General features: G+C 29.4%; 1 protein-coding gene across 3 annotated transcripts in view; it reads left to right on the top strand.

Annotated features, from left to right (window-relative positions):
• The first annotated feature begins 531 nt into the window (after window positions 1–531).
• LOC123270363 (transcription termination factor 2-like) overlaps window positions 532–22,864 on the top strand; it is a 62,161-nt gene continuing 39,828 nt past the window's right edge. The window contains exons 1-7 of one of the 3 annotated variants that reach the window (XM_044736379.1): window positions 532–755; window positions 843–940; window positions 2,456–2,521; window positions 2,988–3,151; window positions 3,228–3,891; window positions 14,994–15,113; window positions 18,812–18,932. In XM_044736379.1, the coding sequence (XP_044592314.1) occupies window positions 613–755; window positions 843–940; window positions 2,456–2,521; window positions 2,988–3,151; window positions 3,228–3,891; window positions 14,994–15,113; window positions 18,812–18,932 (1,376 nt within the window). In that variant the 5' untranslated portion in view covers window positions 532–612. Of the gene's footprint in view, window positions 756–842; window positions 941–2,455; window positions 2,522–2,987; window positions 3,152–3,227; window positions 5,829–14,993; window positions 15,114–18,808; window positions 18,933–22,864 lie in introns of those variants that run through there. The other 2 variants (XM_044736377.1, XM_044736376.1) reach the window with 2 other exon arrangements.

Raw genomic sequence — 22,864 nt, 5'->3', positions numbered from 1 at the left:
GGCTAACTTTAGTATTATTAATTAAATAAATATTTTCAATAAATAACAGTTAATTGTCTCAAGAAACATGAAAACAAAATGAGCAACGATCGCGGAAGCTTACCGGCGTACCTGGGAGGTCAGCGTGATGTGAAGTGCTGTGTTGTGTGCAAGCACATCGGTCAAGCCGTGATTCCGTAAAAAACAGCCGAGTTTACTTTCGGCCAATCAGAGCGCGGAATCCAACGGAACGCTTTTGCCCCATTAGCTAGTTTTGAATTTCAGCGGCCAATAGGAAACCCAGAATTGTAAAACTGTAACCGTTAAAAATCAAAGCCAATGAGCGACATGAGACAAGAGAAGCTCGCACCCGAGTTGAGTGTCAAGTCCCAAGTGCCCGAGTCCCGATCCCGCAGTGCAATCCTGAACGCTCAAAGATAGTTGACAGGTTCGTTCGTGTTTTTGTCAGCTATTTTTTGTCATAGACAAAGCGCTGACATGTAAAAAATAAAATTACATTTTGAATGTATTTATTATTTATTAATTATTAATTTTAAATAATATTTATTAAAGTTTTGTTTTAAATAATTTTAATTATTTATTATTTGTTGTTATTAACCGCGAGTGTAAAAAATGTCGTTTGGTTGTAAAAGAAAATCTGTGGAATCAATTCCGCTGGAGGAAAAAAGAAAAAAAGTTGATTATAATCGCAACTACAAGCGCGTGCTGAATAACAGTTATCTTATTGATAGTGATTCTGACGCCAGTGATGGGATGTAAGTGTTTGTTTATTTTATTTATAATAATAATAATAATAATATTGATTTATCGATTGATTAATTTACTATGTTTACGCTCTGCAGTGTGTTCTCTGATGATGAGCCTGATGGGGCTATTGATGTGGATAATCCTGGACCGAGTACGTCGGCCAATCAGCTTAATGGTCCTAATAATGCTTCCGGTGATTATTTTTGTGTTTGTTTATGTTGACGTTTATTTTAAAAAGTATTAAATTTGTTTTTGTAGTAATTTGACATGATTCTAAAATCAAGAGACATTTTATTGATTTTAATGATACTGAAACTAGCAGACGTCTAACTATTTTAGGTTTTTATCACAGTTAGATTAATTTATATTATTAAAAGAATAAAAAAAATTTTGTCTAGGATATTCATATGATAAAATCGGTTTTTTTAAGTGAAATTTAGTGTCATTGCAAAGATTTTGATTTGAATTTATGCCTTTTCAAGATTTCATATCATTCTCACCGATAGTTCATTTAGGCTGCATTCGAAAATTCTCTATCTCTAAATACATAATTAAGAAAAGACCTTGTATCTTGTGAACTATTGACATTTTCAAAGATACAAGCTCACCCCGACATCACACTCATCGAGACTCATGTGGGTACTTAAATGAAAGCTCTTGATGAGTGTAACGTCGGGATGAGCTTATATCTTGAAAAACGTTAATAGTTGAAAAAGTACAGTGCAATTTAACGAAAGTCATTATTTAATAAAGCTAAATTTTATTTATTTATAGTTCACAAGTCACGGCAGTCACATCGTGACTGCAAGGTCGCTAGTATGAAATTAATTTAGTTGAAAATTTTACATAGAAAAATTTTTAAAAATTATAAATGAAAATTTTTTAAAATATTTTAATCATTATTGATTTGAAATAAAGATTCTCAAAATTATCAGATATTTGCTAATTTCAATATCATTAATTTTTAAGATTTTTTTCAAGAATGAATGTCAAAGAGGATTTATATAAATAAATTTCGCGTGTAAAAATTAGAAAGAAAAAGAAAACATAGCAAATTTTTTACAATAAATAAATAATTTTTTTCTTAGTAAAAATTGAAAATTATGTCTACAAATTTTAATATTAAAATTTTATAATGCTGAAGTCAAATTTTTAACAATTTTTAGATTTTTTTCATCAACTAAATCAAAATTTTTAAAAATATTTTTCAAAAATTACACTCAAATTTTTTCAAACTTCCTTATAGATTTTTCTTCTAATTTTTTCGTGATATTATTTTCAATAAAAACAAAAAACGATACTGAAGTTAGCTAACAATTTTCAATTTTTAAAATTTTTATAACAGATCAATTGCAATAAAAATAAAATTTCTAAAAATTTTTACTAATAACCATCATTAAAATTTACTAATAACTTTTTTTTTTCAATTTTCATATATGGAATTTTTTTACAATCCTTTATTTTAGAATAATTTTATTGTTATAAAATTCTGAAAAAAATTTTAATGTCTGCGTACTTCAGTGTCAAAAAAAAATAAAATTTTTATCAATTTTTAGTATCACAAAATTTTCCAATTTTTTGTTTTGTAAATAAATAATTGTTTATTTTTCGTTCAAAGAATTTGAAAAAAAAAATTGTAAAAATTTTATTTGTATAATTATAATAGTGTAAGAATGTAAAGACAATAATTAGTTTTTTTTTGTTTCAGACGCGGGTATAATTAATCTTGAAGTGGTAAAAGAAGAAATTGTTGATGGTCTTGATTCCGATTCAGGTTAGTTTATTTTTTATTTATTATTTAAGTAACTAAAAAATTTTTTTAATATTTATTAAATATAAAATTTGTATTTATTTTAAAACAAAAAAAAATAGAATTAATTTTTTTCTTGACAAAAAATAACAATTATTAATGATAATTTAATCAGCAGACATTTGACACATTTCATGAAATTTTTTAAACTATTTATTACCAAAAAAACTAAAAAAAAAATGTTTTTCTTACAGAAATGTAATAAATCTAATTTAATTCTTAAAAAATTCTTCAATTCTAATTTATTTATTGAAAAATTCTTCAATACTAATTTATTTATTAAACCTAAAAAAAAATCAGATATCTTCTAATTTTATCTTCATAATTATTCCATTAAATTCAATGATTTTTATAAAAATAAAAAATTAAAGAAATAAAAAATTGAAAAAATAAAAAAATTCCAATTTAAAATTAAATTATTTTCCTACAGATAACTCTGAAAATGATTCAGACGAGATGAATGAAGAATTTAATCTAAATAACCTTCCAAAATTCGATTCCTTTGAAGACAAATTCGACCCGGAGATAGCTTCAAAGACCGAAGAATTAATAAAAGAAATAGAAGCCACGGAAAAAGAAATCGAGCACTATCGCGTAAGTCTTTAAAAAAATAAAAAACCTACTCATAAAACAAAAATCCCAACTCACAATTATAAAACCACTCTTACAGACAATTATCGAAACTTGCGACTTAGATAAGCTCCAAGACAAAGGCCAGCGTCAAAAAGACATGCTAGAGTTCAAAGAATCTGAGCTTGACCGTCTGCGAAAAGAGTACGATACGGTTTTATCAACCAAAGACAGTCAAACTCAATCCCCTGGATCCCGCCTGTCCATGAAGAAGCTCCAAGTGTTGCATGGCACTCTCTTAACCTGCCCAAGTGAAAACCAGCGTGAGAAAACCCCAGAAGGCATCAAGACCCAGCTGAAGCCTCACCAAGAGCACGCGTTGGCCTGGTTGCTCTGGCGAGAACGTAAGAACCCTCCCAGTGGCATCCTCGCCGATGATATGGGTCTTGGAAAGACCCTGACAATGATTTCTCTGATTGTAAAAACAAACGAAGACCACTTAGATTCTGAGGATGAAGATCCACCCGCTAGTACCTCAATATCAGACCCGGAGTCTGTCTCGGTACCCAAAGTCGCTCAGGTGAAAGGAAAAACCCTGGTGATCTGTCCAGCATCCCTGCTTCAGCAGTGGAAGAACGAGATAAAAAATCACTGCCATGAAAACATTTTAATGGCTAAAATTTACCACGGAACCCAGCGAACCTGCGACCGTCGTCTGCTGGCGCGTTACGACGTCGTAATAACGACCTACAACCTAGTAGCACGTGAGTATTCTCTTAAATCTCCTACCGAACCAGGCGTGATAGCCCGGATCAAATGGCAGCGCGTGATTCTCGACGAAGCTCACATAATCCGGAACCCCAGCGCTAAATTTTGCCAATCTGTATGCGACTTGGTAGCTACTCATCGCTGGGCTCTCACTGGTACACCAATTCACAATCGTTACGAGGATTTTTACTCGATAATTAAATTTTTACGGCTTGCACCCTTCGATGATCCAAGCACTTTTCAGAATACCATCCAAAATGGCGTAGCAGGCAATGAGCGGCTGACAACTTTTATCAAAACTTTTATGTTAAGGCGTACTAAAGAGGAGCTTCAGAACAAAGGTGCAATGGATCGCTTACCCGATCATACAATCGAAACAATTGTAGTTACGTTGGATGATGATGAACGTAAAGCTTATCAAAATGTCATGGCGCTTTCTAAGAATTTGTTTGCACAGTTTTTGATGATGAGAGCTAACAAAGGTCAAAGATTAGGTACTATGACTTACGGAGGTTTTGCTGGGTATGATTCTGTTAACTCTTCACGAAATGGCGGACGGAGACAAAATGGCGGACGGGGGCGAGGTGGGGGTAGAGGTAGAGGGCGCGGGAGAGGGAGAGGCCGAGGGAAACAAAATGCATTTACTGCTAATGATTTGCAGTATTTAGCGGACAATGCTGGAGAAATAAAAAGTTCAGGAATGGTTTGGATTTTTGTTTTAATTTTGAGGTTAAGACAATTGTGCTGCCATCCCTCGTTGATTCACGGGTTGATAGAGCAAAATGATGTTAACACAATTGGAATCGACGGGAGTGATGATAAGGAGGAGATTGACTTGAAGAAAATTTCAGATCTGAAAAATATTGGCCAGAATTCGGATGATATTAATGATATTTTAGTAATGAGCAACCCGGTGTTTGAAAAAGCGCGCAAAAGCTCTAAAGTGAGAGCTGTGATGGAACGGGTTAAGGAAATACTTGCTCTGAAAGACAAGTTGATCATTGTGTCCCAGTGGACGAGTTTCTTGAGCATTTTCCGGAGCTGCTTGAGAGAAGTTCCTGGTGCTAAGTGCGCGGTTTTCTCTGGCGCAGTTAATGTCAGAGATCGGCAGACGGTGGTCGAGGAGTTCAACAATCCTGAGAGTGACACTAACATTTTGCTGCTGTCGCTGACTGCTGGCGGGGTTGGCCTCAATCTTACTGGGGGAAATCACATTCTGTTCGTCGACATCCACTGGAATCCTCAGCTAGAGTGCCAGGCGCAGGATCGCATTTACAGAATGGGACAGACCAAGAATGTGTTTGTCTACAAGTTCATCACTGATGACACTATCGAGGATCGGGTCAAGGAACTCCAGGAGCACAAGCTCGAGCTCGCTGCCTCTATTCTCACTCCTGGATCTTACCGAAGCGGCAACCGGCTGACTCTTGACGACTTGCGCAAACTTTTCCAATAGTTTTTTTTTTATTCTTGTTTAAATACATGTTTTTTATTTTTATTAACTATTGATTAATTATTGATAGTTGGATTAAAATTTAAATTTAAATAATGAGTTTAATTGTGAGATGTCAGATTTTAATTCTTGCGTGTCTAGAATAAATAGCTATGAAGTAAGGTTGGTTTTTTGGTGAGTTATTTCCAGAGATACATAAACCGAAAGATGGATGACGTTGGTAAATAAATTGGAAAGTAATATGTACAAGTATTGGAAAGTGAATTTCAGTCCGAGAATTATCTGACAGTTGATCTGGTGCTCACAAATCACGAGCAACAAGCTAGAACAAATAACGCCGTAGTTGGGAATTGGTAATTGAATCACGCTCTGCGAAATACGCTTTTTATGTAGTCGATACGCTTTTTATATCGACGATACGTTTGTGGTTGTGACCAAATCAACCGAAAAATATTTTTTATTGCAATACTTTATTTAAGGTTCGACTTTTTTTTTTAAATTTATGATTTAATAATTAATAGGCTTTATTTAATTATTTTTTAACATTTAATAATAAATACAGTCGTCGTCATTGATTTGTAACGGCTGGCAATGATTCGGGTAGAATAAAAAATTCTCAATTTGGACATCTCTCACTAAAAATTTCAATTAATAATATGTTCAGAAAATAAAAAAAATAGACGAAACTATGAAGAAAATTCACATAAAATAAATAGTTGTAAGCTCAGACAAACATAATTATAGAAATTTATCCAAATAAAAATTACTATGCATAAACATAATTGAAGATGAAAAATTCCTACATGGTAAATCACCAGAGAAATAATTTGAATATTAAAAACTATACAAATAAAATATTTCAAATAAATTTGATGTTTCAATTAAAAGAAAATAAATAAAATATTAGTCTCCTTATAATTACAGTCTTAAAAATAAACAATATCAAATAACTATAGCTCAATATAAAGACATTTACTAAATTATTAGATCATATTATCATACAAAATTAAAATTGAAAAGGTCTAAAATTAGAAAATAGTCCATTGAAACAATTTAAATTTAAAAAAAATGGAATTATAAAAAGAAGATACAAAGGAAATTAAAAAATAATGACAAACCTAAATTCAGACAATTTGATTAAAAGACATCAAGGTTATTTGACATATACACAAATGAACAACTTTGAATATAGAAAAGCTTTACAAATGAACATCTCTAATTATGGACAAGAAAATTCGGAAATCTCTCAATTTGGACATCTCTCATTGAAGAAAACAAAAAAAAATACAATATTTTCTGAATTAAAAAATTAAAAAATAAGTAATAGTTAAAAAAAACACGCTTTAATATAAAACCAAATTTTTTAGAAATCTATCTATTGAACTGGTCTTTATGAATTTTATCATAGTATCACCTTATTAGGCAAGAAAGAAAAGTTTAACATAAGTAACTCTCGTCATTGACTCTAGTCATCAGCGATGAACGCAGCATTGACCGCGTACTCCTACGACCTGAACAATTTGAGCGACGACTAGATGGCGGGCGACTTGTCTCAATCATCAAATTCAGTGCATCATCAAAACGGATCATCGCGTATCGGCGCAATGGAAATTACAACCGCGCAATTAGCCGCGACTCGAGCACGTGCCGGTGCTGATACTCAATCGGCACCACCACCCTCAAAAATCTACCTAAAAATTAAAAAATCCACTCTTATCATTTAGATGAAAAATATGAAAATATACACAATAAGACCAACTATTCGTAACGTGATTGGTCAAATATATCATAATATCATAAGTATGAAAATATAGATAATTCCATACTAAATTCACACGCGCGCTTGCGCGCGCAACATATACTAGTCGTACATTATCTATGATGAATAAAAATTAATTTTTTAGCAGAGTTCTCCGAAGATGTCTTGGTGCAGAGTTTATAACCCTTGAACAAATGGCTGCGTTCAGGTTTACTAAGTTCTGAGCAGGGCTGACTTTATCTACCAGAAAAATTAATTTTAGACACACTTAAATAAATATACCTTGCATTGTTTTATTATAGAGTAAAAAAAAAAAATAATATATTTATTTTAAGTTTTTGCTACAAGATATGCTCAGATCTGCTAAGAACTTAGTAAACTTGAACGCAGCCATTGTTTTTATCTGATCCTCACACTTATTTATATAAAAACGATTTTTTTTTATTAATCACTTTGACTACATTTTGAATTATCCATAAATGTATTCCTACTTTTTAGTTTGGTTTTAGATTAAAGCGTGTTTTTTTAAACTATTACTTATTTTTTAATTTTTTAATTCAGAAAATATTGTATTTTTTTTTGTTTTCTTCAATGAGAGATGTCCAAATTGAGAGATTTCCGAATTTTCTTGTCCATAATTAGAGATGTTCATTTGTAAAGCTTTTCTATATTCAGAGTTGTTCATTTGTGTATATCTCAAATAACCTTGATGTCTTTTAATCAAATTGTCTGAATTTAGGTTTGTCATTATTTTTTAATTTCCTTTGTATCTTCTTTTTATAATTCCATTTTTTAAAAATTTAAATTGTTTCAATGGACTGTTTTCTAATTTTAGGCCTTTTTAATTTTAATTTTGTATGATAATATGATCTAATAATTTAGTAAATGTCTTTATATTGAGCTATAGTTATTTGATATTGTTCATTTTAAGACTGTAATTATAAGGAGACTAATATTTTATTTATTTTCTTTTAATTGAAACATCAAATTTATTTGAAATATTTTATTTGTATGGTTTTTAATATTCAAATTATTTCTCTGGTGATTTACCATGTAGGAATTTTTCATCTTCAATTATGTTTATGCATAGTAATTTTTATTTGGATAAATTTCTATAATTATGTTTGTCTGAGCTTACAATTATTTATTTTATGTGAATTTTCTTAATAGTTTCGTATATTTTTTTTATTTTCTGAACATATTATTAATTGAAATTTTTAGTGAGAGATGTCCCGATTGAGAATTTTTTATTCTACCCGAATCATTGCCAACCGTTACAAATCAATGACAACGACTGTATTTATTAACAATTAATAAATCATTTATTAAATAAAATTTATTAACTTGATAAATATTTATTTACTATTTAAAAATAATTGCTAACTTTTAATAAATTTATCTTGCTTCAATAAATATTTATTAATCGTTAAAAATTATTCACTTATATTCCATTTTTCAACGAGTTATTTTCGAATTGAATTTATTGATAATTAATAAATTCTTTTATCAGTTATAGTTTTAATTTTAATTTTTTTTTAATTTCAGGTAAGGTAAGAGCCCCTATTATAGACAGGGTCCTCACTATTGACATCCTATTTAATTTTATTATTTCATTATTAAAACCTGTTAATAACAATTAACAATTGATATTTCATGACAATTTTACATAGTTTTAAAATTAAAAAATAGTAAAATTTAATCCCAAGGCTTAAACTATTTACCGCAAAAAAATTTCATTTTTTCAAGTAGCCCAAAACTGCTTATACGTTTATAATTTCTTAACAATATTGTTAAAAAAGACCTTATTTTCAAATCCAGATTTCTCAATGTTTTTCTTCACGTAACTGCATTGTTTAAAATTATTTTAGATTATTTATAGTCTAAATAACCATATAATCATTTATTTATACTTTATCGAGTTAAAATTAATTTTAAAATAGCGGATGTTAATGATGGGGACACAAAAATTAACTTGCGTCAACTAACGACATAGGTCATAATGTAAGGTAACCCAACCCCCTCAACATACATATCAACGTATTAACGTTTACATTCTGTCGTGATTTTATAAGAATCAAAGTATTTGACACTAGAAAAAATTGCTAAAAAAACCTGGTTAAAATATAGAAAAGCTAGGTCTTAAACGAATTTTAAAATAATAAAAATTATTAATAGTTTTGCATTAGTTAGTAAAAATGATTATTGTTAATATAAATTTAACTGTAATAAAAGACCTGTCAATAATAGGTTCAATAGTATGTCAATAATCGGCTCTTTGAATTTTTGCACCGTCAATTATAAATACATAGAAAGAAAAATCCGAGCAAAAACAGTTTCACTGTAAAAAAAATTGCGCCAAGTGCACGTTCATAAGACTATTAAGAAAAAAAATTTTTATTTCTTTACAAAAAGATATAAAATAAAAAATTAAAAAATTCAAGTAACCGATATGGTTGTATATGATTTTCGGAAATTAAAAAAAATTTTTTTGTAAATTTAAAAATTAAAAGAAACAATTTTGGAACGTATTTAGTGTGCTTGGTTACAAAATATTTCACTTTTTATGAAATTCCTAAAATCTATCTACTAGGACTTTTAAAAAAAATTAAAGTACACAATCATGCACACCAAGTACGTTCCAAAATTGTTTCTTTTAATTTTTAAATTTACAAAAAAATTTTTTTTAATTTCCGAAAAATTTTTTTTTTCGCTCAAGAAAATAATTAGGAAGAAAAATATTTTTTTGGCTCAAGTGAACCTTTTTTTCTGTGCTATCTATTGCTATCAAAGATAATTAAATTATATAAGTAAAAACAATGATTAAGGTGTCCTATAAAAAAAAAAGTTCACAATATTGGTTTGAAACACGATAAAATAATTCAATTATTTATGATCCCTATTAGAGTGTTATATAGGGGCTTTTACTTTATTTAAATTTGAAAAAAAAAATGAAAAAGTAAAAATACAGTGTTTTTTAATTTTATTTTACATGAAGAACAAATTGATTTTTGAAAATCATTACAATGGTTTATTTAATTTGCTCACAGGTTTGTTTGATAATTTTTTAGATGGTTTTAAGGAAGGAAAAAAGGTACAAGTAATTGAGTTATTTTGTTCTAGTCTCTGGGTAATCTTGAGATTACTTCAGCTTATCAATATTAAAACATCTGGCTTTTCGAGATTCACTCGGATTTTTTAAATCAAAATAAATATCATTTTACTGCTCCATTCACAAAAAAAAAAAAAAAAAAAAGAAACTAAACCGAGCTTTTAGTTCCAGACGTAAAAAGGTATTTAATGTCCAGTAAATATTTGATTTCCTGTAAAAAAAAGTAATGAAAAAAGCGTATTAGTCTGCATTATATATTTACTAATGTTTCCACAGCTTCAAAGACATCTTTGTCGATTATAAAAAATATACGAAGCATAAAAGAGCATCAATTTAAAGAAGAAGTCATAAAAAATATCAATTAATTAAAATCGCGCTTGCTTTCAATGAAAGTTTATGATATACTTTGATTAATATAATGTCGAGTATAAAATATGAATCGGTTGATTGAAATTTAGTTTTTTCATCAAGCTAGTTCTATTAAAAGTTTCAGCTCTTGAATTTCACTAAATTTTTTACTATACTCACTTATATAGTTAGGAGCCGGTTTAATTTTAATTAACCATTGTTTGTAAACAAAGAATCGAGAAAAATGAAATGATGAGAAAAGAGCTTTTAAAAATTAATCATACCTTTGTGAATGAAGTTACGTATTCACTCATCAGTATTAAACATTCTTATATGATTGTGGTTTATTTTTGTTGACATAGTTTTAATTTTTTAGCTGTTTATATTTGGAGCTTTTTGAATTATTCTGGACATTTAATACTCTGGAAATAAGTTTAGTCAGTTTTGAAGATTTAAATTTATTTTTATAACAATGAATTTTATTCTTCTTCTTCTTATTATTATTACTATTATTATTTTATATATAACTGTTGGCGATCCAGCCTCATACACGATTATTTTTTCAGTCAAATTTACCTTTAATGACAAATTTAGATAAGAATTTAAAAATTGTTTATGCCTGGTAGGGAATACAGGCTAACGATATTATGAATAGTTAGAGAAAAAAATCGTGTATAAGGCTGGATCGCCAACAGTTATATATAAAGTATTGTAAAAGCCAGTCTTCAGAAAATAAAAACATTATTATTATTATTATTATTATTATTATTATTATTATTATTATTATTATTATTATTACAAAAAATAATGAAAATAGTTTTAAAAACAAAATTAAAATTTTGGGATAAATATTGAAAATACGAAAAAATTCTAAGTGACTTTTTTTATAGAAAATTCAATTCCTTATCAAAGAAGTCTTCATTTATTTTTTCATAACTTCGACCATTTCTGCATAAACCGTATTTTGAAGGAGAAGAAACAATGTTCGCAAAACTTCGATAAAAAATCATAGTTTCAAAAGTTTACACTCAAAATTCTGGTTCAATTATTGGAGATACGAAAAAATCACTAGATACCTTTTTTTGAGGAAATTTGATTCCCCGTCAAAAAGGTGCTCATCAATTTTTTCATAACTCTTGTCGTTTCTGCAATAATCAAATTCAAAGTAAGTAAAAAAATTTTCGATAAAAAATACTAGCAACCTTGCAGTCACTATGTGACTGCCGTGACTTGTGAACTATGAATAAACGAAAATTTTGCTCCATTAAATAATAACTTTTGTTAAATTGCTCTGTATTTTCTTAACTATTGACGTTTTTAAAGATATAAGCTCATCCCGATGTAACACTCATCAAGACCTTTCATTTGAGTACCCACATGCATTTTGCTATATTTTTCATATATACCTATATATAATATATATAAATATATGAAAAAATGATGTGGGTACTTAAATGAAGATTTTTGATGAGTGTAACACCGGGATAAGCTTATATCTTTAAAAATGTCAGTAATTGACAAAATACAAGGTCATTTCTTCATTATTGGCATTTATAAAGATATAAGCTCATCCCAATGTTACACTCATAAAGAGCTTTCATTTGAGTGCCAACATGCATTTTTTATATATTTTTCATACATACATATATAAAATATATGAAAAATTGATGTGGGTACTCAAATGAAAAGTCTCGATGAGTGTAACATCGGGATGAGCTTATATCTTTAAAAGTGTCAATAGTTCACAAGATACAAGGTCATTTCTTAACTATGTATCTAGAAATAGAGCATTTTCGAATGCAGCCTAAATAATTATCATCATAGATTGACTATTGGTGAGAATAAAATGAAACTTTGAAAAGGCACAAATTTAAGTGGACTTTTGCAATGACACTAAATTTAACTAAAAAAAATTAGGAAAACGGTTGACCCTGAAGTCCATCCTGCAACTTCCCGCTAATTCCATACTTAGGCGCTTAAAATTGCACCAATGACGTTTTTGAGCTATTCGAGCTTAAAACTACAACTTTTGGGTTATTTTAAGCTCTCCGAGCTCAAAGAGATTGCTCTTCGAGCTCAAAAGTCTGATAGAGATTTGATAAGACACTATTTTTTGAATTTTTAAACCGCAATAACTTTTGAATGAACAAAACGATTTTCACGTAGTTGGCAGCATTCGACGCAGTTTTTCAAGCCTCACAAAGAATCTCAAATTTTGAATTGATCGCGCTAGGAATTTCGGAGTTATTCCGAAATAACACTTTTTTCGTCTTTCTTTCGTTCACATCTCTCGAACGAATTAACCGATTTTGACCGGACTGGTGACAATCGACGTGCTTTTTTGAGGTTAAAAGCTGATTCGTTTTTGGAATTGAACCATCAAGCCGTTTAAAAGTTATTCCAAATAAACCACATTTGAAAAAAGTTTTTTTTCCAGTTTTTTGAAGATTTCTCAAAATCTATTGATTTGAATCGGTCCAAATAGTTTTCAAAATCTAAGTTTGGTCAAGCCCTTTCGAATGGCACCAACCGCGATGAAATCGGTCAAGCCGTTCAAAAGTTATAAGCGGTTCACATACTTTCACACACACACACACACACATACAGACACCGTGACAACCTCGCGGGGATAGTCAGGGAAGCTTCCTGTGACCTTCAAACGTCGAGATCTGATGAAAACTCGATTTTTGCAAAACGGGGTGAAAACAATAACTTCCCGATTTTTGAAAATCTTCGATTTTCTTAGCGGGAAGTTAAAAATTAGGACGACTGTTAACCCTAAAGGCCATCCCTGCAACTTCCCGCTCATTTTGTACTTAAGCGCTCAAAATTACACATTACATTTTTGAGCTCTTCGACCTCACAAATATGATTTTTGTGTCATTTTGAGCTCTTCGAGCTCAAAACTCTAATAGCAGTTTAATAAAACACAATTTTTTGAATTTTCAAACGGCAATAACTTTTGAATGAATGAACCGATTTTTACGCGGTTGGCGGCATTCGACGCAGTTTTTAAAGCCCAATCAAGAATTTTTAAGTTTAAGGAAGTCATTTCGCTCCAGTTGAGTCACAACAACTGTAGTAGTCAATATTTGATATTTTAAAATAAAAAACCCATGAAAATTTCTGGCCCCCTCTCTACGAAAAAGACAGCTCTCTCACTTAAAAAAAAAGACATATGACTCGAATTAAGTGGGGATTCAAGGCCGAACATTAAAGGGTTAAATCGATCGAGCCAGGAATTTCGAAGTAATTCCGAAAAAACACTTTTTTCGGTTTTCTTTCGACAACGATAACTCACGAACGAATCAACCGATTTTGACCGGGCTTGCAGTGATCGACGTGGTTTTTTGATCTTAAGAGCTGATTAGATTTTGGAATTGATCGGTGAGCCATTTAAAAGTAATTCCAAAAAAACCACACATTTCAAAAAATTTTTATTTGTAGTTTTTTTAAGATTTCTCAAAATCTACTGGTCCGAATCGGTCCAAAGTGTATTCAAAATCTAAGTTGGTTAAACCCTTTCGAATGGCACCAACCGTGATGAAATCACACACACACACATACAGACATACTGACATCATCGCGAAAACTTTCAGGGAACCTTCCTAGGACCTCAAAACGTCGAGATCTGATTGGGTAAAACCAATTACTTCCCGATTTTTGAAAATTTTCAATTTTCTTAGCGGGAAATTAAAAACCGATTTTATCAGATGACTATCCTGGAGGCAAAATTTTTCTTATTCTCTTAATATAGATTAGTTTCAAAAGTTCGAATTTAAAATTCTGGTCTTAATGTAGAAAAAAATATTTATTATTATTATTATTATTATTATTATTATTATTATTATTATTATTATTATTATTATTATTATTTTTATAGATTCGATAAAGCAAAAAAGACAAGAAGAAATAAAAAATAAGTGACTATAAAAAAGAAATAAATTTGAATCAAAGGATTATTAGGAAGAATAGAGAAAATATATATCCGCGATTAAATATTTCTTTTTCGGATCACGTAGGATCCTTTTGTCTTTTTGACTTCATCGTCTTCTTTTGTTATTTATTTGAGTGTATATCCATAAGTATAATATAAGTCCACTGACAAATCTTCAATAAAGTCGACGCTACACGGTTAAGATGCGATATCTTATACTCTTTATACCGCCGACATTTCTCCCAGAGATAATACACGATATGTAAGACGCCGTCAATAGTGATATAGTGCCCGTGTCATTGAGATTTACTCCTTTCATGCATATAAATACACTCTTCACTCTTCAATCGGATCTGACGAGATACCATTCAATCTACGACAAATAACACCCATTTTGCTCATTTCTTCTCACAAGTGCAAATTTCAAGGCTTACCTATTCTTAATGCAGACATTTATATTAATATTAATTAATGTGTATTATTATTTTTCAGGCAACGTTTTCGTTATCGCTGCTATTTTGCTGGAGAGGCATCTTCAAAGCGTGGCTAATTATTTGATACTCTCATTAGCGGTTGCTGATTTATTAGTAGCTTGTCTCGTTATGCCTTTGGGTAAGTGTAATTTATTATCGTTTATTAATTATTTCTTCTTAGATAAATCATTTAATTAATGAGTTTTTAAAAATTCACTTTTCAAGTAATTATTCATTCACTTCATAATTTATAAAACGAAAAATATATTAATCTTTTAGATGCGTCAGTCAGAACAAAATTTAAAAAATTTTTTTATCTACTAAAAGTTTACTAATTTTTTTTTTTTTTTTTTTTTTTTTTTTAATTGTTTAAAGTCGCATAAACTACTAAGGTCATGAGCGACTACGCTAGGGGGTAAACTTTTTGAGATTGGAATTCGTTTTATTTTTTGGGCTGAGCAGAATAATACACTTAAATATTGAAAATATTCATTGTTGTACGCCGGACTCGAACGAGGTCCAATGCTTTGGTAAGAAAGGGCGGGATCCGATAGGGCTACTGCGCACGTTACTAAATTTTATATTTTTATTTTTATTTATTTATTTATTTATTTTTTTTTTCAGATTTAAAATCTAAAAAAATTTCTATCTCGTTTTTTTTTTACTAACATTTTTTTAACATTAATTTATACCGTCTAATTTTTACTTCTGAGTCATAAAAAACTCAAAAAATGTCTTGACAGAATTAAATTATTTTTTAATATTTTTACATAATTAAATAAAGTACCCAGTAGTTGAACAGGTTTAAAAGTAAAACGTATTTGACCCTACTTTTAATATAAAAAAAAGTAATTATTAGTTGAAATTAGTGATTTTCATGAAAATATAAACAATTTTGAATTGATTGAAGCGCAAAATAACGCAGATAATTGAATATTTATATTTTGACAACGTTTTTAAGATAGACTATGAAAGAAGTAGTAGTTGAACAATTAATTCTGACAAGCCGCAGTAGTTGAACATTCCGGGAGCAGTAGTTGAACTAATAAAATATATGGCAATAGGCACAGCAAAAATTTTCAACGTCTTATTGAAACATCAAAAGAATTATAACATATTATTGATTAATATTAAAAATAATACTATGAATATTTAATATGTTCATTTAAAAATGAGAAATATTTGTATTTAATTTTTTAATTCCATTTTTTATGAATGACAAAGCAAATTTTCAATTATAAATCAAAAAAACTCAATTCAAAACGTTCAATAATTTTTAACTACACTAATTTTTAGCTATAAAACATATTTGATTTGTAGTAATTAATACAAATCACAATGCTAATCACTAATCTATAAACCTATTAGAGGTAAGAGTGCTGTTAAAATTATACGGCCCCAGCTTGTTCAAGTTCTGGGTACCGCTTTGAAAATTTGGAGGTATAGTTAGACGCTAATATTTAATTTAAAAATTATAGTTTATGTCTTTGCAAAAAATATGTATTATTTAGAAAAGACTATTTCATTGGGTGGTACAATTTTTAACTTCCCGCTAAGAAAATTGAAAATTTTCAAAAATCGGGAAGTTATTGGTTTTACCCCGTTTTTTGAAAATCGAGTTTTCATCAGATCTTGACGTTTTGAGGTCCTAGGAAGCTTTCCTGCCTATTCCCGCGAGGGTGTCACTATGTCTGTAGGTGTGTGTGGGTGTGTGTGTGTGTGTGCGCGTGTGTGTGTGTGTGTGTGTGTGTAAAAGTGCTTTGCCAAACTTAGATTTCCTGTTAATTTGAACCGATTCGGACCGATAGATTTTGAGAAATTTGGAGAAATCTAAAAAAAAATAGGAAAAAAAATTTTTTCAGAAGTCGTTTTTTTGGGATAACTTTTAAACGGCTCTACCGATCGATTCTAAAAACTAATCAGTTCTCAACCTTGAAAAACCACGTCGATCGCCGCTAATCCGGTCAAAATCGGTTGATTCGTTCGAGAGATATCGTGAACGAAAGAAAACCGAAAAAAGTGTTTTTTCGGAGTTACTCCGAAATTTCTAGTTCGACCAATTGAAACTTAGAAATTCGTTATGAGGCTTATAAAACTGTGTAGAATGCCGCCAACAACGTCAAAATCGGTTCATTTACTCAAAGAGCTCAAAAGCATAGAAAAGGTATTTTTTTGAGCTTGGAGAGCTCAAAACAACACACAGATTGTATTTTTGAGCTCGAAGAGCTCAGAAAAAGCGGCCAAGTATTAACGGAATCAGCGGGAAGTTGCAGGGATGGCCTTTGGGGTCAACCGTTTTCCTAATTTTTTTACTTAATATGATGATATACCATTTTTTTTACTGATTGTTCGGTTTACGGTTTAGTACCTTTTTCATGAAAAAAATATCATCTATCGGCTATTAACAACATGTCAATATTTAAGTTAACAAAAATGTAATTGTTTTGATTTATAATTGAAAAAACTTACAGAAATCATTTACTGTATCATTTAATAATTATAACATGCTCATAATACTCATAATAAATATACGAATTTTGGAAAAAAACAATTCGAAAAGTCTGTTTAAGTACTGGTCCCATTTTTATAACTGTTCAAGTACTATACTGGGTACTTTACCTTAAACAGAATAATTAAAAAAATATCAATATTTTAATTTTTTGAATTAAAAATTTTTTTTAATTTATAAAATCGAATAATTACACCAAAGTTAATAAATTTTACCTACTAATTATTTTTTTTTAATAATCAAAATCTAGAATTTCTATAAAAATTCATAAGAAATATTTTAATTATATCAAGAAATTTTTTTTAATTTGTTCAATTTTCATAAAAAAAATTGGTACACGGAAAAAAGTAAACTGTAATATCCAATCGGATTCCGGTTAATTTTTATAGTTTCAAACAGTAAAGCGGACATCGGGGTGGCAAAAATATAAATATTACAGAACTTAATGTAGAAAGTATAAAAGCCACAATTTATAATTTAATATTCAAAATAAGTGATTAGTAGCTGTCACTATAGTAAATAACGACTCTTTCATCTTAAAAAATTACAGTTTCAAACAGTAAAAATGGCCATTTCAATATTTAGTCCATATTATGAGGAGAAGGGGAACTCAGATGAGGAGAAGGGGGTCTCACTCTGGGAGAATTTAACATTTGAAACAGTAAAAATTATACTTTTAAAATATACATTTTACCAGTCCAAGCAAGTCAATAATTACAGTTCGATTTTTAGCGTTGCGTTTAAAATTTACCATTTTACTTTGTAAATATTGACGTTGCTTGTATTAGAAATTTACTAACTTTATTTTATACTTTTTACATATCATTGCGATCATTTTTTAAGTTCGAAATGATAAATATCAAAGTCTGAATTTTTAATTATTATACTTTAACATTTTAGACATTCACATAGCGAATATTACTGTTTGAAATAGTATTTTTTTCCATGTAAAGAGTAAATTGTAACGTTTAAATGGTAAATACTATAAAGTGAATAGTAAAATCACGATTTTACTGTTTGAAATGGTAATTTTTAGCAGTTCATCATTACTTATTATAAATCGACTCTTATTTATTATAGTTTACTTTTTTCCGTGTACACTAAAAGTGAATTAAGTATAAATTTCTTGACTTTCAAATAGAACTAATAAAATAAAAAAAAATTTTTTTCTAGTTACTAATTTCAATAATAACTAATTAATAATTAAATGATAAATTCTTAAAAACGAAGAAATAATAAATAAAATTTATAGACAAAAAAACAATACTTAGCTTTTTAGTCGGTAAACAAGCATTTCAAAAATTTTAGTGTGTCATTGTTGACAGGAGCCGTGTACGAAGTATCCCATGAATGGACACTCGGTCCTGACATATGTGACATATGGACAAGTACTGATGTTTTATGTTGCACTGCGTCAATTCTCCATCTGGTGGCCATCGCTTTGGACAGGTAACCCATTATTTTTTACACAAATACTTTTTTAAAAGTTCTATCCAATTTAATCTGTCACACTGGACAGATCAGTCTTTAGTTTATAGTCAAAGTGAATGGAAATGTAATTACAGTATTGTCACCCGGCGTCAATACAATCCGATGTGTATAATATTTTCATTCCCATCAAACTCATTCCAGATTAACTTACTAATTCCAAATAAATTATTTCTTGTTCCTCCTCACACTATTTATTCATATATTCTGCATTCATATTTAATCATCACTGCCAACAATAATTAATCGGTAAGCGGATATTAACATGATGAATATATTTGTAAGCTTACCTCCGTACGTAAGCTCGTTTAGTAAACATTACTAATTAATAATATTGGGTACCGTTTAGATTGTTTGTGTATAGACTTGTATCCTAAAGAAACCTTTTTTTAGTACAACAAAATCTGATGAACAAATTAGATGAGTGAAAATTTTGTATTTTTTATCAAGAATAATTTTTCTCTCGATATTTTCAATTTTAGCAAAATATAGTCTTCAATTTAAATACACATGATATCTCTGAAATAAATTGATAAATTAGTCTTTTTGCAATTGATTTCTGCAATGATAGAAGAATTCATGGTAATTATTTACAAGTGGGGTCCACGCTCTTTTTGGCCATATGTAGGTAAATAATTAACATTTTTTTATTTTTTTTATTCTGCTTGTTTTTACGGCGCATTTATGATAAAAAATATCGTGAAAGAAAAAAATAAAGATTTTGATAGCTTTTTTGCCTTCAAAAGTTTGAAAAAATTTTGGCTCTCATGTTTTTGGATAAAATTTCTATTTTATCTTTTTTTGATGTTTTTGATAAATATTTTTTTTTTTTTTTTTTTTTTTTTTGAAAAGTACAGAAAAAAACGAACAATTTAAAAAGAAAAAAAAATTTGAATATCACAATTTCCTAAAAAAATTTTTAATTTTTTTGAAAATTTGTTAAAATTGTGATAATCAACTTTTTTCTTTTTAAATTGTACATTTTTTTATGTATTTTTCAAAAAAAAAATATATCAAAATTTTCAAAAAAAATTTCGTTCGAAAAAATGAAAATTAGAATGGTGGACCCCACTTGTAAATAATTACCGAATTCATTAACTGTTAATAAATATTCAGATTTAGATTTAGATTTTGTTTATTTATGCCACGGCACCGGCCAAATGGCAATTTCTATTACATAGTGCATACAGTTTTTACAAGAAAACAATTTCTGTGAGTATCTAATATAGTATTGAATAAAATAAATTTAAATAATTTGTACATAAAAAAAAGTAAAATCAATTTAAACTTGGAAATTGATATAGAAAATAAGAATTTAAAATATCGAATTTTAATGTCACCAATTCAAATAATAACTCAGAATAATAATTCTGTGAATTGCACTCACTTTATTCTTACCATATTCTTCAATTTTTAATGTATTAAATTTAAATTTATTATTTATTAGACGTCATTTCAACTATCAAGATTTAATAAGTAATTGAAAACTTATATTTCGAAGACTTGCAAGCTACTCGAATTTACAATGCCGTGTGGGAGTACTTCCCAAAGCCTTATTACAGTCACCAAAAAAAATTTTTTCCAAGTAGCTTGTAGTGAAAAAAGATAGTTTGAATAATTTATTAAATCATATAATGTGAAAAATCATTTATTAATAGTTGATGAAGCTTAAATATTAACATACCCGTTTATCAGTGTTTTTAAGAAAAAAAATTAGGAAAACGGTTGATCCTAAAGGCCATCCCTGCAACTTCTCGCTACACTGTAAAAAATTTCGGTGTAAAGTTGGACCCAGGGACTTTTACTACGGAAGCCTGGGTGGCTCACCGTCAACTTACGAAAAAGTGGCGCTCCTTTCGCCCACAAGTTAACTAGTGCACGAGTCCACTTGTGCACTTGTGAACTTGTGGAGGCGACGCGACAGTAATAGAAACGCGCTTTTCGAAGGTGTCGCCATTTTGGCATGCGCAAATTCAAAAATAACGTGTTATTTTGTTATTGTTTACGTTACGCTACAACACTGTAGACATTAATATTGGAAACTTAAATTTATTTTAATTTATCAATTGCTATTGCTGTAAAATCGCTCTTCAAATACTGTCGCATCGCCTCCACAAGTTCACAAGTGCACTAGTGGACTCGTGCACTTGTGGAGCGGTTTTACAGCAATAGCAATTAATTAATCAAAATAAATTTAAATTTCCAATATTAATGTGTACATTGTTGTAGCGTAATGTAAACAATAACAAAATAACACGTTATTTTTGAATTTGCGCATGTCAAAATGGCGAAACCTTCGAAAAGCTCGTTTCTAATACTGTCGCGTCGCCTCCACAAGTGCACAAGTGCACTAGTGGACTCATGCACTAGTTAACTTGTGGGCGGAAACTATTACTAGCAATCTTGCAGTCTCTATGTGACTGCCGTGACTTGTGAACTATAAATAAATAAAATTTTGGTTTCTTAAATGATGACTTTTATTGAATTGCACTGTACTTTTTTAACTATTGACGTTTCTAAAGATATAAGCTCATCCCGATGTTACACTCATCAAGAATCTTCATTTAAGTACCCACATCATTTTTTCATATATTTATATATATTATATATAGGTATATATGAAAAATATAGCAAAATGCATGTGGGTACTCAAATGAAAGGTCTTGATGAGTGTAACATCGGGATGAGCTTATATCTTTAAAAATATCAATAATTACGAAATGACCTTGTATCTTGTGAACTATTAACATAAAATAACTATATTATTTTTTTTTTTTTACTTTATAATAAAACAATGCAAGGTATATTTATTTAAGTGTGTCTAAAATTAATTTTTCTGGTAGATAAAGTCAGCCCTGCTCAGAACTTAGTAAACCTGAACGCAGCCATTTGTTCAAGGGTTATAAACTCTGCACCAAGACATCTTCGGAGAACTCTGCTAAAAAATTAATTTTTATTCATCATAGATAATGTACGACTAGTATATATTGCGCGCGCAAGCGCGCGTGTGAATTTAGTATGGAATTATCTATATTTTCATACTTATGATATTATGATATATTTGACCAATCACGTTACGAATAGTTTGTCTTATTGTGTATATTTTCATATTTTTCATCTAAATTATAAGAGTGGATTTTTTAATTTTTAGGTAGATTTTTGAGGGTGGTGGTGCCGATTGAGTATCAGCACCGGCACGTGCTAGAGTCGCGGCTAATTGCGCGGTTGTAATTTCCATTGCGCCGATACGCGATGATCCGTTTTGATGATGCACTGAATTTGATGATTGAGACAAGTCGCCCGCCATCTAGTCGTCGCTCAAATTGTTCAGGTCGTAGGAGTACGCGGTCAATGCTGCGTTCATCGCTGATGACTAGAGTCAATGACGAGAGTTACTTATGTTAAACTTTTCTTTCTTGACTAATAAGGTGATACTATAATAAAATTCATAAAGACCAGTTCAATAGATAGATTTCTAGAAAATTTGGTTTTATATTAAAGCGTGTTTTTTTTAACTATTACTTATTTTTTAATTTTTTAATTCAGAAAATATTGTATTTTTTTTTTGTTTTCTTCAATGAGAGATGTCCAAATTGAGAGATTTCCGAATTTTCTTGTCCATAATTAGAGATGTTCATTTGTAAAGCTTTTCTATATTCAAAGTTGTTCATTTGTGTATATATCAAATAACCTTGATATCTTTTAATCAAATTGTCTGAATTTAGGTTTGTCATTATTTTTTAATTTCATTTGTATCTTCTTTTTATAATTCCATTTTTTTTAAATTTAAATTGTTTCAATGGACTATTTTCTAATTTTAGGCCTTTTCAATTTTAATTTTGTATGATAATATGATCTAATAATTTAGTAAATGTCTTTATATTGAGCTATAG

Source organism: Cotesia glomerata, linkage group LG8, assembly GCF_020080835.1.
Source record: "Cotesia glomerata isolate CgM1 linkage group LG8, MPM_Cglom_v2.3, whole genome shotgun sequence".
In the NCBI taxonomy this organism is placed as follows: domain Eukaryota; kingdom Metazoa; phylum Arthropoda; class Insecta; order Hymenoptera; family Braconidae; genus Cotesia; species Cotesia glomerata.
This window is presented reverse-complemented; position numbering and strand designations above follow the sequence as displayed.